Source organism: Sceloporus occidentalis, unplaced genomic scaffold (genome assembly GCF_023333645.1).
Source record: "Sceloporus occidentalis isolate IW3139 unplaced genomic scaffold, rSceOcc1.0.p SCAF_3, whole genome shotgun sequence".
In the NCBI taxonomy this organism is placed as follows: Eukaryota; Metazoa; Chordata; class Lepidosauria; order Squamata; family Phrynosomatidae; genus Sceloporus; species Sceloporus occidentalis.
This window is the reverse complement of record NW_028316983.1, coordinates 232419015-232432280: the sequence shown is the minus strand read 5'-3', so window position 1 is coordinate 232432280 and position 13266 is coordinate 232419015. Positions and strand designations below refer to the sequence as shown.

At 38.7% G+C, this 13266-nt stretch overlaps 1 protein-coding gene across 3 annotated transcripts in view; it reads left to right on the top strand.

Annotated features, from left to right (window-relative positions):
• MRPL13 (mitochondrial ribosomal protein L13) overlaps nucleotides 1-13266 on the top strand; it is a 31245-nt gene that overhangs the window by 17555 nt on the left and 424 nt on the right. The window contains exons 6-7 of one of the 3 annotated variants that reach the window (XM_089517893.1): nucleotides 616-737; nucleotides 1666-1799. In XM_089517893.1, coding sequence (XP_089374019.1) covers nucleotides 616-737; nucleotides 1666-1738 — 195 coding nt within the window. In that variant the 3' untranslated portion in view covers nucleotides 1739-1799. Of the gene's footprint in view, nucleotides 1-615; nucleotides 742-1665; nucleotides 1800-13266 lie in introns of those variants that run through there. The other 2 variants (XM_089517891.1, XM_089517892.1) reach the window with 2 other exon arrangements.

The window sequence follows — 13266 nt, the reverse complement described above, 5'->3', positions numbered from 1 at the left end:
TGCTCTTTCCCCAAGCCTGTTCATGCCTTCGTCACTTAGTTTGCATTACCCCAGCCTTTTCCACATCTGGGCACTCCAAATGAGTTGGACTACAAGTCCTGTTATCCCCACACAGTGTGGGCATAGCTGGAGTATGCTCTTCTTGCCTATGAAATCACAAGCGCCAATAGTTTTTGGCCTTTAAGATGTCACTGGCTATTTTGAAAAATCTGTTTTGCTAAGATAGACATATATGGTTAGAGTTGTAATGGAAATTAATATTTTGTTTCACTTTTTCCTGTTTCCTTTATTTTGATGAATTACAACCAAAGCATTATTTACTTGCCTGTCTGCAAAATGAAGGGATAGTTCCACTAGTTTCAGGATTACATACATAAGTTTAAATCCAGTTGTTGTTTTGAGCTAAACATGCTAAATCAGTGGAATATGTTTGTTAAAAGGATAGAGTGATGAATAAAAAGAGCTGTGGGGGGGGGGGGACAGTTGTTTTTTCTCTATGGCTTCAGAATTTCTGAAAATGCTAATTTGCTACTGTGTAACAATTCTGTCAAAATATAATCAATGCCTATGAGAACTAATGTGAAGACTGGTGGCCATCTTTGATTACCTTCTCAGGTTATCCCTGAAGAAATACGTAAGAATCTTGTAGAGGAGCTTCCACAGCCTCGTAGGGTGCCCAAGAGGTTAGATGAATTCACACAGGAGGAAATTGATGCTTTCCCAAGGCTTTGGACTCCGTAAGTATCTAAAAACCTTTAAAAAGAGATGTTTATAATTACTTTTGTGATAGATCGGCTTTTAAAGAATGTATAGTTGCCCCTCCATTTGCGCAGACTCCGTTTGTGCACTCGCAGCCGTGCACCCCATTCAAGCCTATGGGGCTTGAATATGTGCAAAATTCTGTTTTTGCGGAAGTGTCCGGAATAGATCCCCTGCGAAAATGGAGGGCTGACTGTATTAGTCTTCAAGTGGCTAAAAATGTTCTAAAAATGCTGGTGAGGCAAACTATTTCCTTGGAGGCAGATAAGCTATGTAGGTATGTTTTTTTCATATAGGGAAGAATTTTATGCATTGATTTTGTTGTTCTTCCTTTGCTTTTATTTTTTGAAGGAAATTGGGAATTCTGATAATAGGAAAATATTTGAAAAGAGAGATTATCTCATATCTGTCCTTAAAATACTCATATAAACCAAATTGCGTATCTTGTAAAAGGTAGTATCCTGCTTTCATACAGAAAATTGTTGGTTAAAAACCTGTGACAACAACAGTTCACCAGGGTTACAAAACAAGAGTATCTCTGTTGCCCTTTGACAGGCTGTTTATCTTGTATCTATTCATATCTTATTACAGGATGCAAAATAATTGCATCCGGCAATTACTGAACACAGTGGAAGACCTCAATATTTCAGCAGTCTGATCTCCTAGATCAGACAGAGACAGTGCTAGAGCCAGCCAGCTCCCTGTTGGCTCAATTTATTTAAATCCATTCCTTTTGCAAGCAGTACTTTCCAGTCTGCTAACCTTGAGCCAGTGGAAAATTCCAGGACAGTCCAGATGTCTAACCCTTTTTCTCTTGTCACTCAAGTGCTTTATATTTCATATTATTAGCTGATATAGCATTCTGGCTAAGACTGTAAACTGAGACATCTCCTGCTCTTTCTACAGCTACTGGGCCTTAGGCAACTTTGTCTTCTCTTGGACTCACCCACAGCCAACAGTTCAGATAATAGTGGTATAGAACTACCTTATAAGGAAGACACATATGAAGTGTTTTGAACAGTGATATATATATATATTATATATGTGTTCAAAGGTTTAGGAGTGTAAATAAAATAATGTTGCCTAAGATTTGCATAACGTTGCCTACTGTAAGTTTATTTAGTTCATTTACCCACATTTCACAATCCAAATACTTTGGTGAAGACTGCGGTTGCTGAGCCGTTAAATTAGGGAATCTACTATCATTGATGCCTAAATTGTTATTGTCTTCACCTGTCACTTCCTGCCCATTGTGTGGTTGCTTCTTTTCTTCTTTTTCCTTCTCGGCTGACTAAAATATATATTTTCCTAGATAGGAGCCCAAGGAAAATGGAAAACAAATTGGGGGCAAGATTAGTCCCAGGGTACAGAAGTTACTTATGTCCTATCAAGGACTGCTTTGATGTTTGAGTAGTAAAGACCCCTTGACTTAGAATCATAGAGTTGGAAGAGGCTGCATAGGCCATTGAATCTAACACCCCACACTGTCAAGAAGTTCCTTCTGCTGTTCAGTTAGAATCTACCCTTCTGTAACTTAAAACCGGTCTTACCGTCTGGGGTACCATAGAACAAACCTACACCTTCCTCTCTGTGACAGCACTTTAGATATTTATAGAGTATAGTCATGTTGTCCCACCAGGCTGAGCATATTCATCTACCTCAATATTTCCTTTCATGTTTTGTTTTCCATGCCTCTTATCATCCTTGTTCCCCTTCTATGAACCTACTACAACTTGTCTATATTCATTTATATTCTTAAAATGAGGTGCCGAGAACTGGACACAGTACTCCAGATGTAGCCTGACCAGTGTAGGATATAGTGGGACTACAATCATCCCTCCATATCTGTGGCTTTGATATTTGCGGATTTGATTATTCACGGATTTCATTAATATGTTCTCTCTAGGACTGTCTAGGTCCTCCAGTGCAACTCTGAGGTCAACTTTAACTAAAAGTTGCACTGAAAGACCATTTGTAGCTACTCCAGTGCCATTCTATGGTCAGTGTATGTTGGACATTGACCACAGAGTTGCACTGGAGGACCTAGAGATTCCAAGAGAGGTGTCCTCTCAGGTAAAAACAGTGTTTTTGTTATTTGCGGTTTTTCCATATTCACGGGGGTCTTGTTCCCCTAACCCTAGCAAATATGGAGGGACAACTGTATTACTTACCTTGATCTGGAAACATTGGTTCTGTTAATAGAGGCTACAATATTATTTGCCTTCTTTACTGTAGTATCCTGTTGGGTCATGATCAACAATAATCCCAAGGTTCTGTTCACTACTGTTAAGCCAAATATCCTCCAACCTATACCTGTGCCTTAACAAAATAGTTTGAGCTTGGACAAGATAATTTTTGGAGGACTGCACTTGGCCATGCTGGCTGGTGGATACTGGGAGTACAATCCTAAAAGTAATTTCCCCCAACTCTTTAGATTGCTTACTAACTATATGTTGGGGTTACCTCGTTTCTGCAATCCATATCCCATACAATGAAACTACTCTTCTTTTCTTTAGTAAAGTACACTCAGTCGTCTAGTTCAGAAATGAAAGTTATCAGGCTGTTAACCACAGCTGCCTTGATTTACCTTGAGAACTTTTCTCTCCTCTAAATCTTTAAGAATCTAACTTAACCTGAAGGAAGGAGGGAGGGGTGAAAGGTCAGAAAGTTTTTCATTGTGCTGAGAAAGGGGGGAAACACTTGACCCCTAATTGTATAAGAACAGTGAAGCAATTGCACATAAAATAATTTGACGTTGAGATGCAGCAAAAATCAGTGGAGAATTGTGGATGTGTGAGGAGAGAGCCTTAGTTAACAACACAGGTAATCAGCCTAGTTTAGGATGTGTCTTAAAATGCTAGCAAAATTAATGCTAATACTTGCTCCTAAAATGAAATCCAGTAGCAATTTTCATTAAATCCTACTAATTTTAAACTTCTATAGTTTTATCTTGTGATGTTGGAGTCTGTTATCACCACAACTAAGGAGGTTACAGGAAGCCAGCTGTTTAGCACAGAGAAATGTCATGTGGTGTGAAGCATGAAAATGGTACTTAATGGTACAGCTTATAATTAGTAAAATGTGCATGAAAACTGCCTGTCTTCAGTTGTGAATATTAGGCACCATTTCAAGTGGAAAATTATAGACCCCTTCATTCCAGCTGTCTGAGAAAGAGCAAGAATGAAAATGACTTGCCTGAGGGTATTCGTATCCTTCTAAAAATACTTGCTTGGGAGTGCCCTGCATATCAGTTCTATTCTATTCATTCAGAGAAAGTATGATTGTATACTGCCTTCCAACTTCTCTGCACCAAACGTTCTATCAAAATATTAGTGTTTTTATTACTTAGAGTGACAGCACAACTTCTTAAGCGAATACAGGTGGTAGCTGAGTTGTAGCATAATGCATCTGTGAATTAAGAAGTTGTGGTTCAGATTTCACCTCAGTCATGAACTTGTTAGGTGGTGTTAGACAAGCTGCCATTCTCTCCACCTCAGCCTGATATTTGCAATAACATTTGCCTACATCTTCACCAGGCTAATTGCTGAGGGAAAAAATGTATTCGAAAAACATCATAATAATGGATAAAAAAATTTTTTTCTTAAACTCATGAGAAATAGGAAATTAAGTACAGTATCCAATGTTTGCCAGGACATATGCACAAACAAACAAAAGAGTTGAGCAAAAATACATCCGGGGGAGGGGGGGGGAGCAAAATGAGGCTAAACATTCAACAATCTTGGCACAACAGGGAGGGCCCTTTCATATGCTACTGCCAGCCAGACTTTAGAACAGTACATCTCAAGCTATTTGATATGGTGGACCAGTAGGGTTTCTTTCCCATTGTGCCAGGGACCAGCACTGTATTTGTGGCCATTAACTGGAATTTTTTCTTTCCTGTGAACTTACCATGGACCCAGCACCACCACTTACAGACCCAACACCACTTATGGGCCACCACCTTGAATAGCACTGCTTTAGATGATGACAGGACATGGGACACAATCTTCCTAGGTAATCTAAAAAAAAGTAGGCAAGGGGCATCCTTGGTGACACCATTATAATATAATGCCAAAAAAATAATAATAATATAATGCCAAGGGACAGTCTTTGAACCAAAAAGAATATATCTCCCAAGACTGAGGTGACCTACAGCCATTGGGTAAAAAAGATAATATTGTTGTCTGTTGGCTGCTGCAAGGTTTTCTGTCTTGCTTTGAGAAGTGTCTCCTGACTTCAAGAGATAAGTTTTTCATAAATGGGAATACTTTTCGTTAAGCTGGGTAAAATTTAATTCAGCTTCAGAATGTTTGGTCTCCATGGCAGATGTGCTACTATCTTCTTGCAAGTGTGACAAATTATCAGCCCTCCTAACTTCAAAATTAGGAAGATAGGCAAAGGTCAACCTGAAAACTGTGTGGCAACCCCATCCTCTGTAGATCTCCTGTTGGTAGGAAAGCTAAGGCTTGTTTGATATCTGTGTTGCCATTGTGTCCAGAAAATGCAGCACCATACCAGGCAAACCCCCTGCCACCCTTTTCTATTTCCTTTATTTGTGGCATCCTTGTTTCCTTTTCAGTGGAGGAACCCTGGATATCTCTATAAACAGCAGATGAAATGGGCAAGTTCTCCACTTCAGCCACCCATAATAAATAGAAACAGGAAACAACATTTTCAGCCACTGCTCAAGGATATTATTCAGTTTCTCTACCAAATATTGTCCAAATTGGGCACACTGCTCTTTTTTCTCCCCAAACATGAGGCTGGGTATGAGAAGACTTGCATGGCTGATAGTGGATGAATCTGTTTACTGAACAAGGAGCAAGATGGAGGAATCTGGCAGCACATTTTTAGCAAGACCAGTCAAAAATTGCATGCCCTTGAATACTGAGAAGATTGCAGAACCTCTCCCCAACCCTAATAGCACCTAAGATTGACATTTCTAGTTATTATTTAAAAAATCACTTTAAAAAATCAGAAAGAGGCAGCAGTTCTCCAATTTTAGCCAGAAATAAAATATGACCAGGATATGTTTGAAAGGAGTGGAGAGCTGCTAAAATGATGTTAAGAGACATATAATCTCCCCTTGCCCATTCTAAACATCCTGTTGACACTAAAACCTGTTTAAATGTTTCACCATCCCATATTATGCTTTCTGGTCTGTTTTGAATCTTTCCTCTTTCATCATGAATGCAGGTATAGGTCAGACAGCTATTTGACTTCACCGTGCAATCATTACCAGCAGGGGGTGAATGAACACATTTTAATTTGTGTTTGATCTGAACTTGAGCAGTAATTTTTATCATGTCAGCTGAAACTGAATGGAACATATGTCTTATCTGAAAGGAAATTCTGAGCTACAGAGAAGTACTATTCTATCTTAAGAGCCAAGAGTGGCTTAACTAGATAGATTTGGGCAGGTAAATCTAATCTAGCATAGTAGTTCTTCTGTTCTTCAGATTTTATTACACTTTGATTTGTGATCAGATGAACAAATAAAACTCATTTTATAAATCCCTATATCATTTCAGCATTATTTACAATACTGGCAATATTGATAGATTTAAAATGCAGTCAGGTAACACCTCAAACTAATTTTTTTTGTCTTTCAAAACAAAATTTTCATTGATCTGATTATTTTTGTCCACCCACATATTAGAAGGATTTAGTATATAATTAATTTGTAAAATACAAAGTTGAACATGATGAAAGTATTTTTCTTTGGTACTTTTTTTTTATAATTATGTACCAAGAAGTGAAAATGAACATTTGAGAACACACTGAAACCATTTTTATTAGGTAAGCCTGAAAGATAAGTTGTGACATCTTATTGCTGTCACCGGTTAATAATTCAGCACTTTTGTGTGTACTGCTTTTGTATAGACAGATTTTATTTGCTGAACTCTAGCAAACAAAGATGGAGCCAAACCATAATAATGGGCTAACTGATCTATGGTTCTTGACGGAAATTGTATTTCTTTCTTCTTGATATTCAGATTGGTCAGAAATAATGCAGCCTAGTGGAATGATGTGCAAGATAATTTTTTCGGCGAGTGTCCATTTTTGCAGGGGGGTGGGTGGGTCCAGAATGGCCGACTGTATTTGAAAACCAGAAACACTTCTGGTCCCAAGCATTTTGAATAAGGTATAATGAACCTGTAACATTTTGGTACCCTAGGAAGTATTACTGAAAAACTAATTCCTATTGCTAAATGTGCAGATCACCTGGATGGCATTACACTGCATTTAAACTTTCTGAGAGCAGAGTTAACCAAGAAAATAAGTTACTCCCAGCTTTACAACATTAATAGTTGTTTAGCCCCTCACACTAAACTCAAATCCTCAAAGTTCCTGTGCTGTAAAGAAACAGCAGAATCAAACGTGCCAGCAATATTTGCATACTGTTCAAAAACATGCAGAATAGTTAAACTTATTTCAGTAAGAAAAAGAGTTCATGAGGGATGGATGTAGGAGGCACCTTGCGCATGAAGAGAAATTCTGCCTCTGCCTGTATTGACTCCACGTCTGGGGGAGTGGAATTCTCAATGAAGACTCATTAGTGCCCTTTTCAACTTTGTGTTTCTCCCATTACACATATCTTTATGTCAGACTATTGGTGTATGCTGCTAATATCTTAGCTGGAAGGCACTGACCTCATACAGTGCTGATAGAAGCTTAAGTCTTCTCAGAAAATCCGCCTCCTCTATGGTAAGAAGGTGTTGAATGCCTGCCACTCACAAGGTAGATGGACTTTGCTATTCCTACACTGATGAGGAGAGAGTATGCCCTGCAGGCAAAGGGGGATGCCATTTCAAAGTGTTCAGAGTTGTCATACCAGTTGCCTAATGCTCACTTGGTCGGTAACTTTTTAGTTTTACAGAGAACTCTTGGTATTTCTGTCTTCACGGGCACAAACAGATGTTTCATAAACATATGACTACTGAGAAGGCTATGGTGATTTTGAAATGTGTATTAGAGCTGAAAGGAAAATCATTTGTGGTAATTTTAACAGACTGTAATTACCGAATATATTAATCTGTTACAGAATGGAGATGTTTTGACTGAAAATAATCTCGGAAACATTAAGGATTCTGCTAATGCAACAGTCTGAAATCTAGATATTTAGGGCTCCGGTTCCATGGATTGTGTATGTGTGTGTTCCCTTGTGTGACCTTTGTATTGCTGTATTTTACAAAGAAGTGATAGTTCTTTCCCATATATCCAAACTAAGTGTTGGGAAATCTCTGTGTTAGGAATTTAGTAGCTGGAATTCTCCTGGTTAGTCCCATCAAGACCCATGGAATCAATTGTAAGCTGGAAGCCACATATAGTGTGCCCGCATATGGCGCGGGTGCACTCTAGTATCATAATTTCATAATTAAGATGTCACCCCCCTGCTCTGCTCCACTTCTGAACTTGCATATTAGTCAAGGAAGAACATTTTAATTGTTGTCACTGAGCACTGAGTTAGAACAGAAATAAAGAAAGCTTATACTAGTTCATCTCATTTAGCCATTTAGACAAGGCACAGTCTGTCCCAAATGGCAGTGGCTTTTCAGAATCTCAGGCACTGGTGTTTGCCACTTGTACTACCTAAATTTTTAATTGGTAAGTCTACTGCTGTTTTGTTAAATACATTTTGTATTTCATTGTTTACACAATGGACTCTTTTCATCCACTTGTGTTTGGTTCACACACACACACACACACACACACAGCAAAAAATGCAGACAGCCATGCCCCATATTATTCAGTCGCAGATACATGCACACTGCAGCACTGAATAATATGGGATGTGACAATCCATGGGCAGTCCTATCCATAGATCGCCAGCCCACCAATATGAAGGGTCCACTGTAATTTTCTCTTGTAAACAATTTTGCCTTATAGTGTAAAAATACTTAATATAAATATTGCCAGCTTTTGCAAATGACAGTGTCCCACTCCTGGCTTTCAGATTAACACTAATCCTGGGTCAGATAAAAGCCCCTGTAAAGGAGTCATTTTGAGTATCAGAGCCACAAATAATGTGTGACAAGCTTAGCTTTTGAAAAATTGTATGAAGCACTTGTATTAATTTTAAAATCCAAGTTGTTTTGAAGCCTATCTTTGCAGGAGTGGGAAATTTTCATTGGCTTGAGGACTGAAGTCCAATTTGGGAAGGGTTTTGGACCACAGTGAAGAGGATGGGCCAAAAATAGAATGGGCAAAGCTAAAGTGAAATGGGACAGAACCCATGTAATTTTTACCAGTTTGTAAATTTTTCCATCAAGCGTTAAAAAACTGCACAGTTTGCAAAATGTCTGTCTCGGTTCCGGACAGCAACTTCAAAAGTGTCTAGTTCACCTCATTGCATCTGCTTGCAAAATATACTGGAAAGGCTGAGCTGGATGGGAAACACCTGAGGTTCTCTTCTATGGCATATGGTTTAATATAAACTTCGTTTACAAAATGGTACCTAGCAGAGTGGAAGGACTCTGTATTATAGTTGTCCATATCATGATCTAGAGAAAGTTTACTGGATTTCTTTCAGTGACACTTAAATTTGATCCCATTGGATTAGGTCCCACAAATTACCTTAGGCTCAGTTGCTCTAAGTGGAATTTAAATGCAATAGATTATCTTTGGAATAGAGCCATGGACTTCTATTCTCATATATAAAAGCATAAAATGGTAAATGTGCAGTCAGAGATTTATCCAGTACCAAACAGGAGTCTGAAGTTGGTGCCAGGTCTTTTTCATGACCCATTTGTTCCCTTGCCCCATGTTTACTGCTTTTATACATCTCATTTCAAGGTTTGGAATCACTCCTGCTGATTGACATTGAAATAATGTAAGAATACACTGTATTTTGAAAGGCTGCAGAGTCTCATTAAGTATGCTTTTTCTGTTGTTAAAAATAAAATCTGCCCCCCTTCCCATTACTTTTCCCCCGGTTAGATAATGCTGCCTCTTATTTTCTTACAGCTTGAGCCAGACACAAGCTTTTGGTCTGCAGAGCATCGCTAGGCAAAAAAGGGTCACCATAGCTGGAATGCACTGCCTGTGGTTTTGCAAAAGAGCAAATTCTACTCTGACTGCTGAGGCCACTGACTGAAAACTACCATAGTTTTCTTTCACTCATTAGAGCACTTTCTTCAGCAAATTCCTTGAATAAATGTTTTTCCACCCCTCATAAATAAGTTTTAACAAGGGGGAAATATTTTAGTAGTGCTTTGTTAAAAGCATTGTACTGGGCAGAGAAATGCTTGCTTTTGGCAGATAACTTTTCCTTCTCAAATACTCAGCATTGAACATCTATGCCATCTTCACTCTGGTGTTGACTGTATGGAGCATTTCCACAATTGCCTTCTTAAGTTGGTTCAGGTTCATTGCATAGGTAAATATTAGGATCATAAGCAGGTGGCTTCTCCTTGTAACACAGACAATTTTGGAATGTACCTCAAAATATATTGCTGTTGTGACTCTTTGTTCCCCAGTATTCCTTTCATGTTCGTTGGGTGTTTCAGAGAAATATTGCTGAGGGAAATGTAAAGACTGTTCATGACTGTCCAACCACTCATAGTAAGCTGTATTTCTTTTGCCAAGATGAGGAGGGCTGCATTGCTGTATCTTGGGCTGCTCTGTGTGATTGCTCCTAGTGTAAAATGGTGAAAATGTATTTGGTCCACCTTTCTCAATTTGATGTCATCCAGATGCAGCTCTCAGTTGTCCTCAGTTGTAATGCTGGCTTGAAATGAAGAAGCTACATTCCCCACATGAGCCAAGTGTTTAGCCTTTGGTTGCATTCATAGGCACTGTGTGGATAGTAGACAGTACTTCAGAGGAATGTTTCTATTTTCTCCTAGGCTGGATCTGCACTTCAGAGATAATGTAGTTTGACACCACTTTAACTGGTATGGCTCATGGCTAGTTTGTTGTGGCACTAGAGTTCTCTGACAGAGAAGGCTAAATATCTCACAAAACTACAAAGCTCAGGATTGAGCCATGGCAGTTTTAAAGCAGTGTCATCTACATTATACCTGTATATTATTTGCACAATATCCTTAAGAACTAATGTCCTTAAATATCTAATAGTTTCTGGACACCAACAAAATTGCCATTTGCAGATTAGTGAGATGGAATTTCAAAAGGCATTTGGATCAGTTAACAGTATAGCCAGGAAGGGCCCCACAAATATTGATTAATTTTATCAACTCTGGTAAAGAAAATTATGCTTTTAGAAATAAACAGCAAAAGATCATGCTGCCTTATACATTATGTCTAATTGCACATGTGAATGGCTCAAACCACCAATGGGGAGAGCACATACCAGTTGTACACCCCTCAGTAGGTGAAAAAAGTTGGAAAGTATTCAATTAGTGCTCACTCTTGACTTAGACAATTTTAAAAATCTGAATCCATTTCAAAACCTCTGATGGGAGACCCAAGTTTTTTTAAAGTGCTAAAACTAAACTGATAGTTAATTTTGTCACTTTTTTTATCATGGGTCTGGTCTTCTAGTATTTAAAACAATAGTACTTGGAATTCAATTTGCAATTTGTAAGTAGTCTAATGTTACCATCTCTCTGTCTATGAAAAATAATACCAATCTGAACTGGGTGGATTACTGCTTTTATTAAATTCTACAAGAAATGCTGCTGGTATTTCATCATCAACATTTAATAAAGTTTGTGGAGAGATTTTGTAGCACTTTTGAGACTAACTGAAAGAAAGAAATTGGCAGCATGAGCTTTTGTAGACTTCAGTCTACTTCCTCAGATGCATTTGGTAGGGTGGATAAAGTCTGCTCATCTAGATAATCTTTACCTGCCACAGGAATAACAGAGGTGTAAATTTTCTAAAAGGAAGTTCATAATGAGCCTAACTCAGTAATCTTGAATGGTACAAATAAATATATCTGAAAACTAATATGTTTGAATATGTTTTACACCAGTGGTTCCCAAACTTTTGTCCTCCAGATGTTTTGGACTTTAGTTTTCAGAATTCCTGACTGTTGGCCAAGTTGGCTGGTGCTTTTGGGAGTTGAGGTCCAAAGCACCTAGAGAACTACAGTCTGGGAATCACTGTTTTATACCATTCAATAAGAAAGCCATTTAGCTCAAGAAAAAGTCATTAAATGCAAATCATTAGGATCCTCAGCTTATATGAAATCAAGTTGATATCTTTGGTGTAGTACAAAGATTATTCTGTGCCCTTAAATCACTGGACTAAAATTGTGAGGGCATTTTTTTCAGTTTTAATCTGTTTAACTCCTATCATTTCTAAATAACGGTCATGTTTGGGGCTGATGGAAATTGCAAAAAATATAGAGAGGGCAATTAATTGGGTGAAGCTGGTTGGCATTGCTTGTTTGCAACTCCATGTAGAAAACAGTGTGGTAATATTGCTCTGTCAGCACATGACTCCACTGAGAGGGCATGAACACAGATGGGAGAAAGAGCACCATTGTAATGCTCAGCTAATGACATCAGTGGATTTTGGCACATGATTTGGGAGAAGAGTGATGAACTTGATGAAATAAGTAGAGGTAAAAGATGGTCATTGTCTGGCAAGCATCCCATGGAAGGAGGGGAATCTCAGCAGGGTCTGGTCTTCATATTGTATGAGGAATTTGTGTAGTATACCTATGAGGAATTTGTGTAGTATACTGATGATGAGTTGAGTTATTCAAACTTAATTTTTTTTAGCATATACAGTACCATGTGCTCATCAGAACTGCAGACTCTCTGGGACCATAGGAGCTGGAAACTTCTTGCATTTGGTTTAGGAAACTACATGGTCTGAATTCTCCCCAGTCCAGATTTGATTTGATTTGATTTCTGTTATCAAGTTCATTTTGTTTGTCTCTTGTAGTTTCAGGTAAAATGAGGAGATTGCTACCGAAATTTACTTTGAAAGGCTCTAGCTTTGAAGAGCAAAAATGGATATTGCAAAATGAGTTTGCCATAAATTAGGAATAGGCATGCTGTAGACCCTGGAGGGCTACAGTACTCCATTTTTTGCTCCTCCAAGGCACAGAAGCATGTCATCATGGTTGCCTTTTGAGTCATAGACTCATCGAGTTTGAAGAAACCCCAAGGGTCATCTAGACCAACCTGCTGCCATGCAGGAGTACACAACCAAAACACTCCCACAGATGGCCACCCAACCTCTGTTTAAAAATCTCCAAAGAAGAAGAGACCACCACTCTCTGATGCAGCATATTCTACTGTCAAACAGCTATTACTGTTTGGGTTGACAGTGTCTCTCTTCCAGTTGACATTTGAGCCATTGGGGGGTAGCTGTTTGGGAGTGGAGAAATCCCCTCCCCCAAGAAACACTACAATCCTATGAAAAGGGATTTAATCATTGTAATGTGTTTTTACAATTTCACAGTGGATTTTTTTGGCTAGAAAAATAGGGCAACAGGGCCTCAGAGTGATGCTGATCCCAAGGGCTGTGCTGGCCTCCCCTATAGGCCACATGCAGCTCATGGGCCACACCATTCCCACCCCTGTCATAAAG